Source organism: Myotis daubentonii, chromosome 1, assembly GCF_963259705.1.
Source record: "Myotis daubentonii chromosome 1, mMyoDau2.1, whole genome shotgun sequence".
Taxonomy (NCBI): Eukaryota; Metazoa; Chordata; class Mammalia; order Chiroptera; family Vespertilionidae; genus Myotis; species Myotis daubentonii.
This window is the reverse complement of record NC_081840.1, coordinates 162801973-162824024: the sequence shown is the minus strand read 5'-3', so window position 1 is coordinate 162824024 and position 22052 is coordinate 162801973. Positions and strand designations below refer to the sequence as shown.

The 22052-nt window shown below is 39.0% G+C and overlaps 1 protein-coding gene across 2 annotated transcripts in view; it reads left to right on the top strand.

The window, feature by feature from the left end:
* The window catches only part of BANK1 (B cell scaffold protein with ankyrin repeats 1), a 319366-nt gene that overhangs the window by 261006 nt on the left and 36308 nt on the right, over positions 1-22052 (top strand). The window contains exons 8-10 of one of the 2 annotated variants that reach the window (XM_059664464.1): positions 629-707; positions 4793-5083; positions 9029-9334. In XM_059664464.1, coding sequence (XP_059520447.1) covers positions 629-707; positions 4793-5083; positions 9029-9334 — 676 coding nt within the window. Of the gene's footprint in view, positions 1-628; positions 708-4792; positions 5084-9025; positions 9335-22052 lie in introns of both variants that reach the window. The other variant, XM_059664456.1, reaches the window with a different exon arrangement.

Sequence of the window (22052 nt, the reverse complement as noted above, 5' to 3'; positions counted from 1 at the left end):
TATACTTTTCAGTGGTTCTCAACCTGTGGGATGCAAACAATGAAAATACATCCTGTATATCAGATATTTACATTACGATTTATAACAGTAGCAAAATTACAGTTATGAAGTAGCAATGAAAATAATTTTATGGTTGGGGGTCACCACAACATGAGGAACTGTATTAATATTAAAGGGTCTCGGCATTAGGAAGGTTGAGACTCACTGCATGTGTCAGTGAATGATCATTGATGACACAAATATAATGATAGGTAATGTAATCAAATTAAAGTATTTAAGTAAAAACTTTAAAACTACTTTTTTATTTCTCTGTATCAGCTTTTAATTTAGCATATTTAAACTGCAAATTTATGTCCTCGCTGGTTTGGCTCAGTGGATAGAGCATCGGCCTGCGGACTGGAGGGTCCCAGGTTTAATAATTCCAGTCAAGGGCACATGCTCGGGTTGCAGGCTCAATCCCCAGTAGGAGACATGCAGGAGGCAGCTGATTGATGATTCTCTCTCATCATTGATGTTTATATCTCTCTCCCCTTCTCCTTTCCTCTCTGAAATCAATAAAAATATAAAAATAAAATCCAGATTTATTAAGATTAATGCATATTATTGAAAATTACTTTCATTTTTTCAGATCCAAGAAATTAGTAGAAATAATGAGCAAGAATATGACTATGAAGAGGATGCTACCTCACTTTCTGCATATTTTCCCAGTAAGTGTTCCTATATGTCATATACTATGTATATATGTAATGTTTGTATTAAATATATGTACCTGGAAAAGTAAGGCTGAAGAGAACATGAAAAGGTAATTAACTGAAATACTCTTAATTTGTAATATGGCACAGATATTATGAAATTGTTTTTGCTAATTTAAGTACTTCTAAGTTCAATGCTTAATAATCAAACACCAGTTTTTCCTATCCAAAGAAAATATAGAAGTCAGGTTGATGTAAATATTCTGAGTATTTAGCAAGTATATTTTTTCAGTGTTATTTTATTTTTAACCATTCTTTTCGGACCTTAGTTTCCTCAGCTAGGAAATTGGAAAGTTGGACAAGGACATTCTCTAAGCTCCTCACTGGCTGCAATGGGATGTAATTCTATAGTCTCGTGTCTGAAGACTAATTCAGAGTCTTTGTAGATATGTCACTGTGCCCTTATGTCAGATTCCATTGGTATGGGACAGTTTGCTTCATGAGCATGTCTGATAGCATCTCCCACCTAACATTTCCAAATCTGGAAGCCCTGATTCCTGCCACGCCCAACCTGCTCCACTTACTGACTTCCCCATTCCAGCAAGTGAAGATTCCGTCCTTGGTGAGTTCAGGCCAAAAACCCTGGTCATCATGGCTTTTTTACTTTGTCTCCTACCCCATATCCAACCTGTCAGGTAATACTGTTGGCTGTACCTTCAAAATAAAGCCATCATTCAGCCATTTCTCTGCTTTCATTGTGATTATTACTAGTCTACACTGTCATCAGCTCCCCTGGACTATTGCTAGCACTGTGGCTCTCAATGGAGGGCTATTTTCTGTCCCCAAAAGAGGATATTTGTCAATGAATGGAGGTGTGTTTTTTTTCAATTAGAGTTTGCATTCAGTGTTAGTTTGTACTCGTTTTGAGTGTACAGCATAGTGGTTAGAGAATTACATACTCTACAAAGTGGTCCCCCTGATATTTTCAGTACCCACCTGGCACTATACATAGTCATTACAGTACTATTGACTATATTCTCTATGCTGCACTTTGCATCCCTGCGACTATTTCATAACTACCAATTTGTAATTCTTAACCCTTTCACCTCTTCACGCAGTTTCCCAAGTCCCACCTTCTGGCAACCATTTGATTGCTCTCTGTGTCTGTGTCTGTTTCAATTTTGTTTGTTTATTTTGTTCTTTAGATTCCACATATAAGTGAAATCAAATATTTGTTTTTGACTGACTTATTGAACAGAGATTTTTTTATTGGTATGATTTGAGAAGGGAGATCTGCAACTGGCATTTAAGAGCAGAGACAACAGGAATGTTGCTAAATACCCTACAGGACATGCCCCAAACAGCACAGGAGTCCAAAATGTCTATAACACAGCTTTTAAGAAACCCTGCCAATAGCAGCTTCCACATTTGCCACCTAAATACACTATGTCATGAAGGAACTAATCACTTTTCTGTTCCAAATCTACCTACCCGCCCCTGATACCTATAATCTGTATCATTGCCCACGAGGCCCTAGAGCAGTTATGGTGAACCTTTTGAGCTCGGCGTGTCAGCATTTTGAAAAACCCTAACTTAACTCTGGTGCCGTGTCACATATAGAAATTTTTTGATATTTGCAACCATACTAAAACAAAGACTTATATTTTTTATATTTATTTTATATATTTAAATGCCATTTAACAAAGAAAAATCAACCAAAAAATTAGTTCGTGTGTCACCTCTGACACGTGTCATAGGTTCGCTATCACTGCCCTAGATTGTCATCCCATCTGTCACCCCTCCCCTGCATGCTCACAGCCACGGTGACTCTCACACATCAAACATGCTCGTGCCTCGGGGCATTTGTGCTTTGAACAGTGTGCAGTGGATGCTCAGTTAAGTATTATCGACCACTAGTTTTTCAAATGATAGGCTGGCCTGCAAATCAAATAAATTTAAATACAATGCTTTAAGGAGCATACTTTGGCAAAATCAGGATATTATCGCAGAACACAAAAGAATGCTAAATATTAAAGTAATGCATTAACACATGAAGTCTGAATGTTATAAATGTTATTTTTAATGATAATGAAAGTGATGATACAGACCATCATTAATAATGGCCGTGTATTCAATATGACATTTAATCCTTGGAAGAACAGTAGTAAGGAAACATTATTGCAGTGATTTGCACAGAACAATATCATTCCTACAGACAGTTTGGACCTTGAACTGTCTCATAGGTGAAACACAGTGTGATAGGACTCAGGCCTCAGGCTTTTGCGTGGGAAAGGGGGTGAAGCCTAGAACCCTTAGTCAGCAGATTTCCGTTGCTCCCACCATTGCTATGAAGCTTCCTGAATCCTATGGACCCACTACCTTACCTGACGCTTCAGGACTGGATTCCAGGTTTGGGCATGATCAACAAGGACCGAGGAGAGTCTGTTGCTTAGACGGTGTAGACATAAAACATAAACACGGAACACCTCAGCATAAGAGTGGCTACAAGACATTTCCTCTAGCGTGGATGTAATTCTAAGTTGGTGTTCACTTGCCCGGAGAAACTTAGTGAAGTCCCTTTGCTAGCCCTGAGCCGTAATTTCCTTTCAGTTGCTCCATCATCTACTCCATCATTTCCAGAGACTACTTTGTTTCAGGCTCAGTGTTCGGAGTTAGAAGTAGGAAGATGGGATCAGTGAGAGATCTGTGCAAGGATTAAAGGCTGTCTGCTCTGCTTAGACTGGTAATTAAAGAATCTTGGTTGGCAGCCCTATTATTGCCAGCTGTATCCTTCTTCTTTCTCACATAAAAGAAGATTAAAAAAATAAAATTCCATGTAGAAATATGGGGTGCCCTCTGAGGCATGATTTTTCTACTGCTGATAATTTTCTACAATGTAAACTTTCATTTAAAAAATCACTTTTCTTTTTTCCCACATTGTTTTTCATTTTATTGACACTGGTTAATAAAATTACACAGGTTTCGGGTGCACAATTATAGAACACATCACCTGTACACTGTATTGTGTGTTCAGCACCCCAAGTTAAGTTTCCATCCCCCTTCCACTCCCTCCCATCCCCCTTCCCCTGGCAATCACCACACTCTGTCCTTTTTTCCATACTCCACTCTTTTGCTTCTTTAACTATACTTTAGTTTAGCAGCACTTTAAAAAACAATTATTTGTTTTTCCTTTGCACTGACATTGGCAACAATTCACATATTCCCTGCAATGAGGAGAGTCAAACGTTTTGATCTAAAATTTTGTGGATCCTTAATTTAGAGCAGACTTATTATAAAGAGAATATAAACATTTTTTTAAGACTTAAATATATTGCATTATAATATCTTTTTTCTATTTTTTCCTGAGTGGTTAGAGAGCATTTATTTTGTACAGTATAAACACAAATGTTGGAACCATGATTCTTAGATGGAGGGACTTTGGATCATTTGGTTAAGTTTCAAGACAGAATACATTTTATAGGTGAGAACTGAGCCTTAGAAAGATTTACCTACTGTTAGTAATTTGTATGCCTTCCTGATGCAAAATAGATGAACACTTTTCTCAAGTAACATTTTCAAGAATTAAAGTATCATCTGTTGATAAGTAAATATTTAAATAACTAGAAGCCCAGTGTGCAAAATGGGCGGCCCCACCCACCCACGCTGGTCTTTGGTCATTATGGCATTGGGGCCACAGGCCTTTTATAATATAGATAACTAAATAAGAATCACAGATATATTTTATTACCATCACTTACTACTTATTATGTCAGTTATACTGTTTTCCAATAAAAATGCAATAATGCAGTCATATCTATGAATCTGCTTGAACAGGAACACTAGAGAATGAGAATATTATACGTATGAGTGTGCCTCATACTGGGGTAGCAAGATAAAGTGGAGCTTTAACTTCTCATTTGGTAAATATTTTAAAAACCCAAGAATGACTATTATGCCAAAATTATGCACTTGTCAGCTTTTCACTATATCACATCATAAAAGTTTTATTAGCAACTACCACTTCTGTATGACATTACAAACTAGGAAATGCCTCCAGATGGTGTGTGTAAATGAAATCATACAATCTTCATCCTAAACAGCCCTACAGAACCCAGCATTTCATCATGAAGGTGAGCAGACAGAGAGGCAGAGTGCGGAAGGCGCTGAGGCAAATGAAACAGCAAAGGAAGAAGAGAATGAATCAGGCACGGAGACCGAGGTTGACAGTGGGAGTTTTGAGGACCAGTACGATGACTTGTATATGTTCATTCCTGGAGATAATGCAGAAATCAGCTCACAAGAACCACTCATGGATGACAGACCACCTCTTCCCCCACCTCGACCTGTAGTTGCTACCCTGCAACTGGATAAACCTCCCTTCACATTACAAGGTAAATTCAAGGTTAAAAAACACACACACTTTGACAGACTTACATAGCATATAAAGCAGTAGCAAATCCATACAGAGAAGATCAGCTTCTAAAACTATGAGCAATTTCACTCTGTTCTTTAACAGCTGGGGCCTAGGAAATCAGGCCAGAGATACCTGCCACCAACCCTTTCTTCCTCCCTCCCTCCCTCCATTCCTTTTTTCCTTCCTTCCTTTCTTCTGGAACAGTCTCATTGCAAAGCTTTTAGTAAGTAAAATATAAATAAATAAAATAAGGAAATAGTCTGTAAACTCTTTCCCTGAAATAAACCTCAAGTAATATGGAAAAGTAAATGATAACTTTGCTTCTAAAAAAATACTCTTCTAGCAAAAGAGAAAGGCTAAAGTAGCCCAGATTTGAAAATGACCTTGGGCATTTCACTCAGTTGGCTGCTTCAAAGGAAGCAAGTGGCAGAAGGCGTATCACATTGCACTGAGGCCGGAGTCTAAGAACACCCTACACATACATGTATATTGCTTACGTGGGAGAACAGTTAAATGACTGTGACCACATTGCTCCCAGATGCAGGATGAAGGTGTGTAACGGGGGAAGGAGGGGGTCGGGGTAACAAGAAGAACTTCCATGGTCACTGAAGAAAACAATAATTGAGGACACTACAGACCACTTTTCCATTTATAAAGAGCACATGTGTCTCTTTTTATCTTGACAACGAAGTTGCAAGGCAGCTATAACTTAGGATCCCCTCTCTGACTCAGATCCAAGAGCATAGAGTCAGTACTTAGAATGTGTCCATTGCCTCTCTGAACAGGTTTCCTGAGATTTGGGCCTTATTAGCCTGGAGTGTGCAACAGACTGACAAACTTCTATCTTCACGTTCCCTCTTACAGCCGCTCGTTTTCACTCACTTTATTGATCCCTATCGTATATTTGCTTTCCAAATTCAGCAAATGTTCTCACAAAGAAAATTTAATAAGGAAGATGAAAGAAATATCAAACCTCCATTTGTCATGGTATTTTAGTTGTTGAGTCCTAGAAGGTTATAAAATATATGAGCACTATTTCAAAAAGTAAATTTTGAAGCTATGGCATTTAATATTTGTGTTCTTGAAGGCCCTGTCTCTATGAAAGTTCAAATTGATCAACTTAACTTGTACTAAGGTCAGGCACTGTCTTTAGAGATGGAGACGACTGCTTAATGGAAAGTATGGAAAACCTCTGGGGCAGCTCCTCTGATCCATTCACTCGTTCAGCAGATATTATTGATTGCCTACCAAGTGCCAAGCTCATATAGACCATCAAGATAGATCAATGAAGTAGGTGTATCAATCTTGGGAGTTGGGGAGAGGATACACTGACATCAAAATTCTGGGAAATTTATATCATTTTAACAGATGTGAATAATTTCATATAAGTTTTAAAATTAATTGTTGAGAGGCAAAGTTGTCTTCTATCAGGTTAAATTTCTCAAAGAAACTAATGTTAAATTTTAGTGTTTCCCAATGGAAATTTCTGCCTATGTTATGTTGGTTAGGAGTATTAAAACTACTCTGAACTGACTATTCACAAAATAGCTGAGACCAGAAGTGTAATTTTGGCTAATATATTTTCTGAAAAGTACCAAATGTAAAAAGCAAAATAAAACAAAAACCCACACCTTTTATGTAAAATCTCTGCTTTTACATTTCATATACTGCTACTTTTAATCTCATCTTTTCATAAGGCTAATATTGGGAGTAAATGGAAAATAAAATACTAACATCTTTTTCTTAAAAATACTTTGATTAAAGTTTGGGAAAGTAAGACTGGAAGCTTCCCCTTACTTGTTAGCTGGCAACTTTATATGTGATCTTTGACTTTAGCTAGTGACACCTTCAGGAATTGTCCTTTCAGAGTAGCTTCCATATGTCCTCCAGTTACTGTAAAAGAGAGGCCTCTTCATCAATGCCTATCAAATTCTCCATGATGGATTTATGGACATATTCACTGTAGAAAACAATAATAGAGAACACTACAGACCACTTTTCAGTTTATAAAGAGCATGTGTGTCTCTTTTTATCTTTACAACAAGCTTGCAAGGCAGCTATAACTTAGGAGCCCTCTGACCCAGATCCAACAGCATAAAGTCTGCAATTAGAACATGTCAAATACCTCTCAGAACAGATTTCCTGGGATTTCAGGGATTCTTCTCTTTATTATACACTCTTGCCCCACTTACTTCAAAAATTGGAATTATTGTAATCTTTATTTACTAATGTACAACCTGCATTGAGAAAGTGCAGGTCCCACTCTAATATGAAAAGTATGGCCTGACGCACTGGGAAATAAAAAGTAAAATGTATTACTTCTGGTGCAAGCCCAACTTTAGAAAGAGTTGGGAAGGGAAGTGGGTGGAGAAACAAAGGTAACAGTTCAGGAAATCAGTTCTTAAAAGTAAGATAGTTGACACATTCCACTAAAAATAAAAGACTGTAAAAGTGTTTCCCACGCACTGAATCTGGCTTCACCTGTGATGCTGTCAGTGAAACAGAGTCATGAAGTCAAAATCTCAATATTGTATTATTCTTAGGGGAAAGGCAAGTCATGGTTATTTTAAAGTTAGTTATAACCAAAGAACTTATATGTGTATATGCATAACCGATAGACACAGACAGTAGTGCAGAAAGGCCTAGGGGTGGGGGAGCAGGGTGGAGAGGGTCAATGGGGAGAAAAAGCGAGACATCTGTAATACTTTCAACAATAAAAATACATTATTTTTAAAAGTTAGTTACAAGTGTTTGGGCCTGTATACTTCTGAAACAATCAAATCTAACACTATTGGAAAATGATCTTGGTCTCTCCTCATATGCCTATTCCCCCCAAAATTGGTGAATCTTCCTATAATAATCTTCTCTTATTCTTCTCTACAACTCGTCTTTCTCTTTAGTTCATAATTTTTTCCACTAAAACATCTGTCAGTTAACTTAATATTTTTGGTCTGAGTTTTACCCAAGGGAAAGAATTATTGTCCTTTAGTTCACATGCCTGAATTTCCCAAAACCACATAGAAAAGTAATGATTTTTTTTTGTCAGTAACTGAAATCTTTTCCATTTTATTGTTTTCATTAATACTTTAAGCAAAACATTTGTCAAATGGCATTTTTTTAAAAATTCTCATTGGTCTGGCAGAGAGCCATCAAAATTATTTTCAACTTATTCATTAATCAAAGTATGATATCTTCATCTTCTAAGTAACTGCTACTAAAATATTTAATACATTTTCATAAAAATATGTAAAGATTTTACTAAGTATAAAAGCCATCAAAGACTATTCATTCTTTTCATAAGAATTAATATTCAGGCCATTGATTTTCCAGGTCCTCTTTTAGGTCATAAGCCCTACTTTCATTTTGCTTTACCTAAGAATGAGGTTCATGTTGGCTTCAAGAGTTTGAAGGACAGTTTGTCATCATCAAAGTGAGACTTACCAAAAAAACCAAATGAAAGTGCTTTTAGATATCCCACCTTGTTGTTTTCAGAGAAATTAAATTTTAGGCGGAATGCCCAGTGCAAAAATCTATGAGAAGTAATATGACTTCAAGTGAAAAAAAAAAATCTAAGAGTATAATACTTGAAAAGTTTTCAAAGCATTTGAATTTTGAGACTTAATTTTATAACTCAGTTTCCTGATACTAAATCATTCATAAACTATGTAAAAACCATTTATATGCTTATTTACTTTTTGAAAGAAATCCATGTATTAAACAAACTTTTTTCTTAACACAGTTAGCAATTACAAACTACAGGAGGATATGTTGGTAAATTCCATGGTTCATTTTTCTCTTTTTCTAGAGTTTAGGATAGAACATAAAAATTATTGTGGGGGAAGTTCAGGCAAGTAAAAGATGAACATCAAAAACTATTGCATATAATTGAGGAGTAACCACCATCTACATATTTCATAAGCAGGGAAAATGTTGGAAGGCCCAATGGAAAGAAGTCAAAATTGGTGCGACCTCAGTGCAAAACGGGAAACACGAGGTGAATCTGAAGGAGAGGAAGAAAAGACAGAGGAAAAGGAGCAGGAGGAGGAGGAAGACCCATATACTTTTGCTGAGATTGATGACAGTGAATATGACATGATACTGGCCAATTTAAGTACAAAGAAAAAAATTGGAGGTCGGTCTTTCATTATAAACAGACCTCCTGCTCCTACACCGCGACCCACAAATATCCCCCCTCGGAAAGCAGAGACCACACCTTACATAGCTCAAGGTAATGCCTTTTGTTGTTTGTTTGTGTCTGTTTGGGGGTAGGATTGTCCTCTTTTTTAGATGGGATCTAAAATCCCAAAGAGAAAGAGTATATGTCCATGTCATGGGTGAGTTGCACTGGCCTATTTTAAAATTTAGAAACAATGAATAAAGAAAAGAATTAGTGAGCAGGGGTCTGGTTTCTAATTCTTCATTAAGAAGGGTAATTTTGACAAACCTTCCAAAGAACATGAAACCATAGCCTGTGTGAAGAAATTCTTTTTGACATTTCCATAATTCTACAAGAGGGAAGCTCAACTCTGAATAATGTGCAACATAAGAAAATAAAGTAGGTACTTTACTTTTTGCTCCTAATTCCATTTAAGATATACTAGGATCTCAGATATGTAACCACAATTTCTCTGATAATTGCATTTCATCCCAATGAGTATGATTCACTTCGTCTATCATAGAATTTCTACTTTATTTTAGATATCAGTGTTTCTTTCTCATTTATTAATCACTTGTATCAAAACCCCAGGAGGAGTATTGACTGCACTCATTTACTAGCACTCTGGTTTGGTATATTCCATGAGTCCATAATGTCTAGGAGAGGACTTTTATTCCTCAGTGCCTTCTTGGGCTAAGATGCCATCCTAAGAACTGAGAATATGGAATAAAACAATGTCTCCATCTCAGGAGAGTTTCTAGGCAACAAACATGCAAATAATACAGAGTACAATGTGATCCTTTATTAGAGATTTTTGAACAAAATGTTTGGAATCTAAAAAAACGTTTGGGTGATAACTAAAGCTGAGAGGCAATACATTATACATTGAAATAATCCAAGTCAGCTACCAAAACAAAAAATTTAGATATGTATACCATATATCCACCCAAAAGGAACACAGTTACTTATCTGTGCTTAATAGGTTCAAACAAAACCATTCTATTACTTAAGCTGTATGTATTGAGAAACTTGTATAAGAAAATTAAGACAGTATGTATGTTATTTACCAGTGTACAATATACTTAGTTAACAGTTACCTGCTGCTGATAATGTTCAAGAAACTATTAAAAAAAAGGAAATGATGACAAATTTTTAAAATGTTTCAGCTAAAATTAAATGTGCTGGAACAATTATCTGGATTATTAAGGCAGGGGAGAAGCTGTAATTAGAAATTCTCAGATTGTCATAGTGACCTTGAGAATATTACTGGCTCTTTGACAAGGTTGCTATTTACCAATGAATATTTTTAAAGCAAGAACATAGATGTAGCTTAATACAATAATTTGGTTATATTTTATTTTTATTTTTTTAATTAAATCTTTATTGTTCAGATTACTACAGTTGTTCCTCTTTTTTCCCCCCATTGCTCCCCTCCACCCGGTTCCCACCCCACCCCCCGCCATAACCCCCCCCCCACTGTCCTCATCCATAGGTACACGATTTTTGTCCAGTCTCTTCCCGCATCCCCCACACCCTTCCCCCCCTCCAAGAATAGTCAGTTCATTCCCTTTCTATGCCCCTGATTATATTATAATCACCAGTTCATTCTGTTCATCAGATTATTTATTCACTTGGTTTTTAGATTCACTTGTTGATAGATGTGTATTTGTTGTTCATAATTTGTATCATTACCTTCTTCTTCTTCTTCCTCTTCTTAAAAGATACCTTTCAGCATTTCATATAATACTGGTTTGGTGGTGATGAACTCCTTTAGCTTTTCCTTATCTGTGAAGCTCTTTTTCTGACCTTCAATTCTGAATTATAGCTTTTCTGGATAAAATAATCTTGGTTGTAGGTTCTTGGCATTCATCACTTTGAATATTTCTTGCTACTCCCTTCTGGCCTGCAAAGTTTCTGTTGAGAAATCAGCTGACAGTCGTATGGGTACTCCCTTGTAGGTAACTGATTGTCTTTCTCTTGCTGCTTTTAAGATTCTCTCTTTGTCTTTTGCTCTTGGCATTTTAATTATGATATGTCTTGGTGTGGTCCTCTTTGGATTCCTTTTGTTTGGGGTTCTCTGCGCTTCCTGGACTTGTAAGTCTATTTCTTTCACCAGGTAGGGGAAGTTTTCTGTCATTATTTCTTCAAATAGGTTTTCAATATCTTGCCCTCTCTCTTCTTCAGGCACCCCTATAATTTGGATGTTGGTACGCTTGAAGCTGTCCCAGAGGCTTCTTACACTATCTTGATATCTTTGGGTTCTTTTTTCATTTTGCTTTTCCGGTTGGGTGTTTTTTGCTTCTTTGTATTTCAAATCGTTGACTTGATTCTTGTGATCCTCTAGTCTGCTGTTGGAACTCTGCGTAATATCTTTTATTTCAGTCAGTGTATGCTTAATTTCTAGTTGGTCCTTTTTCATAACCTTGAGGGTCTCACCAGACTTTTTGAGGGTCTTACTAAATTGATCAGCGGTTTCTAGAAAATTCTTGAAAAACCTTAAAAGTGTGGTTTTGAACTCTATATCCAGTAGTTTGCTTTCCTCCATTTCTGCCATTTGTGTCCTGTTTCTTTGTCTCCGCATTTTGGCTGCTTCCATGTGTTGGTAGAGTGGCTTTGTGTGCTAGGTGCCCTATAGGGCCCAGTGGCTCAGCCTCCCCAATTACCTGAGGTAGACACTCTTGGTGCACCCCTTTGTGGGCTTTATGCACAGTCTTGTTGTAGTTAAGCCTTGATTGTTGTAGGTATCACTGGGAGTAATTGACCTCCAGGCTAATTGGCTGTGAGAATCAGCTGTGTCTGCAGTGGGAGAACTCCTGTGCTGAAGACACCCTTCAGGGGCAAGACTTGCTTCAGTGGGGCTTTGGTGCTCACTGAGTCTGCCCCCTGAGTGTGTCCCTTATGGATCTGAGGAGTTGTTATCTGGATGGTCCCACTCTGACCACTGGGTACACTGGCTCTTGGATCTAAGGAGGTGCTAATTTAGCCTCTGCCTGAGGCTACCCAGCAGGAGCTACGAAGAGATCTACAGATTCCTCTTCCTTGTTTGGGGTTTGGAGGTGCCCAAATGAGGCCCAGCTGTGAAGCAATGCAAGCTGCTGTGGGGCCTTGGGCCTTCTCTTAGAAGTTATGGGCCTGTCTGGCATAGCTACAGTTTGTTAGATAATTTTCAGATTGCAAAGGGCCAGGGCATTCATATGCAAAAGCCTCTGCCACAGCTTGGGTGGCGCGGGGTCTCAGGGAATCAACAGGGTGGAGCAAGCAGCTATGGCTGATCCTCAACCCTGCCCTAAGCGGCCCCTCATCTCAGTGTCCTGGTAATCACTTCAAGCACCTCTGAGAGAAAGCCTCCCTCGAGTTCCAAGTTCTGCCTGCTGCCAGACAATCCAGTTTCTCCCTGTATGAGTCTGGGTCCCCAGAGACTCTCCCAGAACTGGAGTTCAGAGCAGTCGGGGGCTTGTGACTCCCTCCCGATTCAAAAAGACAGCCGTGTCCTCAGTTTGCTTTCCTCCATTTCTGCATGTAGCCAGCCCTTGCCGCATGCGCCTCCATACCTCTGCACTTCCGTACCTCCTCCGAATCTCAGTGTGCTTTTCTCTTCCCTTCTAGTTGTAGAATTTCCACTCAACCAGCCTTCCTGTGGTTCTGGATGATCTTGGTTATATTTTAGCAATCATTAAGGAGGTACATCATCTTCTCTGTCCTGAGCCTGGAGCTCTCTGGACCACAAGTACTGACTCTCCTGTTGTGTGGTTCTTGTCTTTGCACTTTATCTTCTCATCCTTCAATTGGCTGCCATAATCTTATTTTCTATAAGTCCTTTCTTGTTCTCTGTTTCTTCTTTGGTGTACTATTCTTTTTTTAATGGGGTGGGGGCATGCAGTATAATTCAAAAGTTAGGTTGTTGTTTTTATTTCATTATGCTTTTATTTTTAAATTTGGGGGATTTTATTTTTCTTCAATTCTCATGTTGTCTTTATTATCTTCATTTGTTGCTTGTGCTGTCTGGAATGCTTAATATTTGATCAAATATCTGGCTATCTTAGCTACATTCTTTTTAAAAATATATACTTTTATTGATTTCAGAGAGAAAGGGAGAGGCAGAGGGAGATAGAAACATCAATGATGAGAGAGAATCATTGATTGGCTGCCTCCTGCAGACCGCCTACTGGGGATTAAGGCAGCAACCTAGGCATGTGACCAGAAACTGAGCTGTGACCTTCTTATTCATAGGTTGATGCTCAACCACTGAGCCACTCTGGACACACACACACACACACACACACACACACACACACACAAAAGAACTTTAAAGAATCTTAGAAATCTTGAATTTCTAAGAAAGTTATAAAGGCTATTTATCTCATGTACTTGTAAGCCAGACACCCTTAAAACTTCATAGGAATTCTTTCTAATTCAAACTCACAATCTAATTTGTTCTCACAACATTTGTGTTATATGCAGAGATGAACCAGTGTTATGTATAATTTTTAAAAAATTATTTTTAAGTATATAAAAGGTAGTTTCCTCGTCAGCCAATTCTTTCTTGAAGTTCCTTGCATTCTACAGGGTAAAAGTCACCAGATCTTCCCTTTTTTTTCTAGCTCACACAAATATGTTAAATAGAATTGCCACTGAAGTGGTAGCAGCATGTAGGCACATTCAGGGTATGTTAATGTAGCCAAAGAAGAAGGGTGTGGAGTAGGGAAGGAAAGAAGAAAGCAGGATGCAGAATCCCAACTTACTCTTTCAGAAACTCAAGAAAATACTGGCAAAGGGACTAGGCAAACAAACCAGAGTCATACAGGAAAATCATGTTGGCTTTTGTGAGATAATTAAATATATATATCAGAGGCCCGGTGCATGAGATTTGTGCACTGGGGGCGGGGGAGGGCGTCCCTCAGGACGGCCTGTACCCTTTTGCAGTCCAGGAGCCCTCAGGGGGATGTCTGACTGTGGCTAAGCCATCCTTAGCACTGCCGTGGAGGTGGGTCGTTGCGATCACCAGCCATGAGCCTGGCTTCTGGCTGAGCAGCGCTCCCCCTGTGGGAGCACACTGATCATGAGAGAGCAGCTCTTGCCTTGAGCATCTGCCCCCTGGTGGTCAGTGCACATAGCGGCTGGTCATTCCATCATTTGGTCAATTTGCATATTACCCTTTTATTATATAGAATGCCTACCCCTGACACAGAGCTCCTAAAACCCTTGTAATTTCCTGAGTAATATGAGTGTCTTTTGTTCTAACGAGGCAACTCTGTGCAGGCTCCTGAATGAGGGGCTAGTAACTGGAAAGACCAAGCCATGATGAGAAGCTTGGAATTTCCAGCCCAACCTTCATTCTCTTGAGAAGGGAAAAGGGCTGAAAATGGAGTTAATGGTCAATCATGTCTAGGTGAAGAAACCGCTATAAAATTCCAAAAGGAGGGGATTATGAGAGCTTTCAGACTGGCAAACAGATCCATATACACCCATGGGGACAGCAACTCATGGGTTTGGGACCCTCCCAGACCTCACCCTATGTATCTCTTCATTGGATTGTTCCTCTGTATCCTTTATCGTATCCTGTAATTTATACTAATAAATAACTAATATGCTAATGGTCGGGACACCGTAACACAGAATGACCAGGCCATTAGCATATTAGCTGGGGTGTTGCTTCAGAGATAGGGCGGAAGCAGGGAGGCGCCCGGAGAAGGCGGGACCATCCCATGCTGGGGAGGCTGTGGGTGAGAGCCCATAGCGCCCCCCTCACGAGTCCTTCGCCACCCACCACTGGCACTCAGAGCGCCCTGTGGCCCACCTGCCAGGGGAAGGAGCACAGCACAGCAGGCGGGAGGCTTCCACGTTTTCCCCTGGCGCCATGACGGGTGGGAGCCCGGAGAAGGTGGAACCAGCCCCAGGTGACTCCAGGGACTGAGGGCAGGGCTTGAAGCAGCCAGAGAAGGCCAGAGGGTTTGGGGGCTGGGCCAGGCACACTGGAGCTCTGCGTGGACAGGTTTGGGTGTCAAGGCAGGGCGGTGCTGTGCGATGTCACACGCTGGGTTCCTAGTAAACATAGAAATGTAAGTAACTGTTTCCCTGAGTTGTGTGGAGAGGGGACCCACACAGGGTGAGACAAAATTCTAGGACATTTACATATAGCTAAGCATTCTAACTGCTTTCGTACAGCATAACATATCAGAGAGTAGCTGTTTCCACCATCACCACCATCTACTACTTCCAAAAATGTAACATTAATGCACAATCAAATGCATGGATTATTTTACTTGAGAGCTATGTTTCTTATATTTTAAAATTCTATCCCTGTTATACTATACCTAATTTTATGTTAACAACCACAAAAAAGTCATTCATATTTTAATGTGAAGTTTTTGAAGTTTGCTTGCTTTCAGTTATTGTATTCGCCCACCTTTTTCTCCATATAATATTGAAAAGGATCAGGTTCAGTAAGCTTCAAGAATATAGAGGAATTAACATGGCTTTACAGTGCTTCTTGGTGACAGCATTCTTGATTTAAGACAAATCAAGGAAAGAAAATGAGCACTTGCATAGTATAGATAAATTGGTGCTAAAACTATATTCATAAATCATGCAAAGAGATGATTGCCTATTGGGGGAAATATTTTAACATCAAAGGACAATTTCCCATTTTTTCTCACATAATTAATAGAACCAAGGTCTTTCTTCAGAGTCCATGTTTCTGATTTGGAGTAGAATATAATTTCCCTTTCAATTTTCAATTGCTACTGAGTTGCCCTTGGCATTTTGCAGTGCAACAAAGCTGTGTACAACCTTTTTGAGAGCCACTCAGCTACAAGGACCCCAAAATGTCAAGTACAACTCAGTTGCTCTTGGGAATTTTCCACTTGCAATTCACTTACAACTTGAAATGGATCACATACAATGCAGTTGAAATGCAAACAGGAAAAAAAAACCTTGTAGAATCTCTTAGGAAAAATCATGAATACCATTGTAAATGTAACAGAGGGGAATGGTCTTTGTCCTCACTAGTGAAGAAATATGGTCAAGTGGATGAAAGTAGGCTGTAAGTTAGGTACCTTTGGTCCTGCTCTGGCTGGGTGACCTGGTCCAAACCATTCAGCTTCAGGATTTGGTATGAACATTACAGGTGCTCCTGGGCAGAGAAACCTTTATCGTTCTACTGGTAAGCCCATTGTCCTTGTCTTCCCCTGTGATTTTCTCTCTGCTTCTCTCCTTTTCCTGAAAGGGGGCGGGTGTGGCTCTTCAAAGGAGCAGTTATTCAGACCTATGTGTGCTGTTCGTTAGAGGGTATCACGCCTGGCTGTGTAACCCAGGTGTGTTAATGTACTCTCTCCTCACGGTGGCACATCACAGAGACATTGAATAAAACCTAAGAAGAGCTTTGCAGACCATCTGTTAGAGTGCTGGCATAATAATGATGAACTTCTCTAGCCTCACCTTCCAGAAATCAATGTCTTTATATTAGTGAAGGGTGGGGAAAGGCAGTATGCAACTGTGGTATGAATTGACATTAAAGGATTTGTATTTCCTGTGAAAATAAATGCAAATGTTATCAAGTGCTTAGATTTTTGTTCAGCAGCAGTGAACTCTGATATTTTTCTCCTAAACACATGGCATTTCTGGGGTCTCTGTTAAAGATGTCTTTAGTAAGAAGCTTAATAGTCCGAGTAGTCGTTTTTAACTGGTGGTGATTTGCCTCCCAGAACACATTTTGGCAATGTTTAAAGACATTCCCGGTTGTCCCGATGGGACAGTACTACCGGCATTTAGTAGATGGAGACCAGAGATGCCTCTAACGATCCTGCAATGCACATGACAGGCTCCACTGCAAAGAATTATCCAGTCCAAGATGTCACTGGTGCCGAGGTTGAGAAACCATGACTTGGGTTGTTTCCATTGTTCAGACAGAGTAAACATTTTAATAGTTGAGAGAATGGTCATCTGAAGATGAAATCATAGATGTGTCAAACAGCTAGCTATCGACACAAATTTTCTTTATTCTCACTTTGGATTTCCTGAATTCACAATAGTTTTCACCAGCACTTTTAATGCATGTGCCTCTTTGATTCTAATTTAAATATGTTTCCTTAGAGAAAAATAAGGTGCTCTGTGGGGCTGTCCCCCTGGGAAGCACCTCTGAGGACCTGGCAGCTGGTAGAGTGAAATTTATGAAGACTGTGAAGCCTGATGAAACTGAATTTGAATTATGACTTAGCCACTTGAAAGTTTTATAATTACGTTGAAGTTACATGATCTTGTTTTATTTGCTTAATATTAAAAAAAAGAAATACCAATACCTACTTCGGAGAGTTTCCATGAGAATTACAACTACGTATGTATAGTAGAGGGCACGGAGTAGGATGCCGAAATGGTAGCCTCTATGCTGAAAGGTGTGCCGTGTACAGAGGTGAGGCAGGACCCGCCAGTCTCCCCAGGTACTATGCCTTTTGCTTCTTCCCTTGGGTTTCTTATCCCAAGACGTCATCCTGCATGACTTTTCCAAATTATTAACTACCAATATTAAATATTACATAGGACGAGTAGGCACAGCCTTGTTCTGTGTATAAGTTATTTTCAATCTGCATGTATAGGAATTTTCTCCCTTAGAGTCTTATTAACATAACTAGTATTTAATGTTTGTTCAAAGTAAGCATGACCAGATTCAGATCCTACTGGTTGCTTCTCAGGATAGCAATATTTCCTAACACAGAAAAACAAAACACACAAACAAAAAAGCACAGAGAGAAATTAGTTTTGGTGATTTCTGAGTATGAACCAAAAGGTGAATTCATCACAGTTTCTAGAGCAGTGGTTCTCAACCTTCCTAATGCCGCGACCCTTTAATACAGTTCCTCATGTTGTGGTGACCCCCAACCATAAGATTATTTTCGTTGCTACTTCATAACTGTAATTTTGCTACTGTTATGAATCATAATGTAAATATCTGATATGCAGGATGTATTTTCATTGTTACAAATTGAACATCATTAAAGCATAGTGATTAATCACAAAAACAATACGTAATTATATATGTGTTTTCCGATGGTCTTAGGTGACCCCTGTGAAAGGGTCGTTTGACCCCCAAAGGGGTCGCGACCCACAGGTTGAGAACCGCTGTTCTAGAGCATTACAGTGACTTTCTAACAACGCAAACCACTTCTCTTTGAAACAATAGGGAAAATTACTAAGGATGTCACTAGAGTAATATATACACTTACATCATTTTCTTATTGACTACAAATGGTCAAAAAGTAAACTCAAGCAATGCATCAGAATGAAATCATATGGGAGGAGATGAACCCTCAGTCCAGTACTATGCAAACAATACACGTGGCCTGCCTCGTAACAAGAGGACTAAGACCTGCTTGCCCAGTGGTGTAGTGGAAACATTCTAGAGTGGAAAGATTCTTATTTGCACTCTAAGGAGTAAATATGCAACAAAAACAGTTGGTACTCTACTCTTGTAAAAAAAGAAGGTCCTTAGAGTAGAAAGAATACTTTATAGTGAGATTTCCTGGTTTGGGCAAGGAATTTTAAGGAAACACTCTTATCAGACAAAGTTTCCATTATGAACTGAAAAAAAAAAAAAAAAGTAATGTTTTCTCCTTAGGAAACAAAAGCATCCATTTGTATTGCCATTGAATTAGAATGTCTATGCCATTTTCTTTCACACAGAAAGAAAATGGATTTCCAACTTTCCATTTCTACCAATCTCAACAGTAAACCATAATCATGTGGGTGAGTTCATATGTGTTGGTGGCTATTTGCAAATTCTCCCTTAAAAAAAAAGCCCAATTCCTGACTCTATATGTCTTCCAGGCAGTGAACTATTTTCAGGTGAAAGGTCTTCATATTATGTGGCTGAAATGACAATCTGTGGCTATGTCACCCATAGTGTACCTATTCAAATGTGGTAACCTGTGTTTGATAAATTTGTCCAAATTAATAATATTGTAATTAATAACAATGAAATGGTGGTTTTTAAGCTGCCTGGAGTGCACAATTTATCTTAGTCAATTTGAGAAGAGACTATACGTCTATCCTGAGTTTCAGTTTGATTAGGAAGTATGACTACTTACAGGATTAGAACATTTTCTTCCCTGTCTTTGCTGGCAAAAGGGTTGTTTATATTGCTTTATTTCACCTCATTCTTCCTTTTTGTTATTAGCTTTTTCAGGAGGAACAAGGTAGGAAGAGTAAGGCTACAAGGGCTGCATTATAACCCTTGTCCTTTCTGAATATTTTAATCTCTATCCTTCTCTGCAGTAGGCACTAATGACACATTTGGCCTTTGCTTAAATGAATACATCCAAATGGAGGACAGCATGGAAATTGTGGCTGAGTCTTACTTACCTTTGTATCCTCAGGACTTAGCATAGCACTTAACTACAGAGTTAGCAACCTAATGGAAGTTTATTGAGTGAATAATAAACACACTGCTGCTACCTGTACAGTAGCATTCCCTGAGAACCAGAATACAATACAGATCTGCATGTTTTATTTTACATCAAATCTCTAGTTTCAAGAATCAGCGATAGGCATTTAGTTCTATACATTTCATTTTAGACTTCTAATGAGATGGAACATCAAGGGTTTTATCATTCATAATTCATATAATTACAAATGTATTTAGCTATTGCACAGACTTTCCATTACCTTAGCTATTTTAAAATAATCCTATCTAATAAAGAGGGAATATGCTAATTGACCCTCACACCATCACAAAGATGGTGGTGCCCACAGCCAATAAGGGAATATGCTAATTGACTGCCCCGCCCTCAAAGATGGCAGCGCCAATAGCCAATAAGGAGGGAATATGCTAATTGACTACCCTGCCCTCAAAGATGGTGGTGCCCACAGCCACAAGATGGCAGCACCCAGTCCCCTCAGCCCCACAGGGGTGGCAGGTACATAGCAAGGCTGGGGAGTTCCTTGGTCCCCTCAGCCCCCCAGACTCCCAGGGCTGGCCCTAGGTGCAGGCCAGCCTAGGATGGTGGCTGCTCAGCCTTCCAGGGCCGCCCAAGGCTCAGGTAACCAGGGCCAGCCAAGGCTTGCGCTGCCAGCAATGGTATCTGCAGAGGTGTGATGGGGGTGTCACCTTCCCCTGATCGTTGGTTAACCTCCTGCCCCTGAGGGCTTCCGGACTGTGAGAAGGGGCAGGCTGGGCTGAGGGACCACCATTCCAGTGCATGAGTTTTCATGCACTGGGCCTCTAGTCTATATATATAAACGCCTAAGCGACCATTAGGACCAGCCGACCATCTGGTAGCTATGACGCACACTGATTACCAGGGGGCAGATGCTCAATGAGTTGTTGAGCTGCCAAGCAACAACAACTTTGCAGAGTGCCCTCTCGCACTCCAGGTCCCCTCAGGGGATGTTAGACTGCTGGTTTGGGCCTGATCCCCACAGGCCAGGCCAACAGACCCGTGCACTGGGCCTCTAGTGTCAAATAAGTTTTATCAGGTTTTCTAAAAAGAGCAGTTCTGGAAGAGTCCTTTTGTTTAAAATAGGCTGCAAATGAGGTTGATATGAAGACTGTTCTTTTAGAAGCAACCTGGAAAGACAAATAGTGCAAGTGAATTCATTATATTTCACCTTCTCTCCCTCCTCTGCTTTTCTGATAATTCTGCGCTGCTTAACATTTTGAATATTTTATACTATGCTAATTTTTTCCATTCAATGTCATTTCCATTTTAGAAAAAAAAATTTACAGAAGTCATTCTGCCAATATTTGAAATAAATGGGGGTGGTATTTGGGACATTTACATTGTTTAAGATTATTTTGAATCTCAAGAATTGTTTGACTTTCTCTTGGACTTTCTTTTAATGTTTGAAAACACTGACAACTAATAATAATGCATTAATTTATCTTTCTTCTCAAATTCTAATTTTACATAGGAAGAGAAAAATAAGATTTCACTGGTGCAGAGTCATCAAAGTTGACATATGTCATAATTGGCTTCATAGCATTTTTTGAACATTAATGCAATCAAATGTGGTCAAAAGCAGTATCTTCTAAGAATTCAAACACACAGCAACAGGATCATCTCCATATCTTATAAAAAATTAACATTGGTCTGTGATCTAACTTTCTACTTTTTCTATTGGGTTAAGCCCCCACCCAAAATAATCTCTTCCTCAAAATGTGGTATTCTATTTAAATTTATACTCACTTAAGAACATATTCAGTCACCATTTAGCCTGCCATGACTTGGTAAAAAGAATTGATAGCATCTGACTGAGGCATTAAAGATCATCTCATCTAAGCCCTGACTTTATTGGCAAGATAAATAATAAAACCATTTTCCCATGTCACACATGTTGTTAATATTAAGAAACAACTACAATCCTTCCACTACCCCAAGTACATTAACATTCTAGTATACAGATTTTCTTTCAATTACTATATGTTTAAAACAGACTCTATATGTTTAAAACAGACTCTCATCTTGCTCACTACAAATCTTGTAGTACAAAAATATGTACTTTCATATATAACTCTGACTGACCCATAACCGAATGCTCAGTTCCCACCATATCATGGATTGTATTTTTAACTCTTATAACGGTGGTATGGGCGAACATGGTAAATATAGAGTGTATAAAGCTTTATAGAACAAAGGTCTCACTGGTGGAAGCAATTTAAAATGTTTCAGCTTATCCTATCTAATAAAAGACAAAAAGGGTAATTAACCATACCTCCGCTACACTTCCCATTGGCTAATCAACGAGATATGCAAATTAACTGCCAACAAAGATGGCATCCAGAAGCCATGCAGCTGAAGCG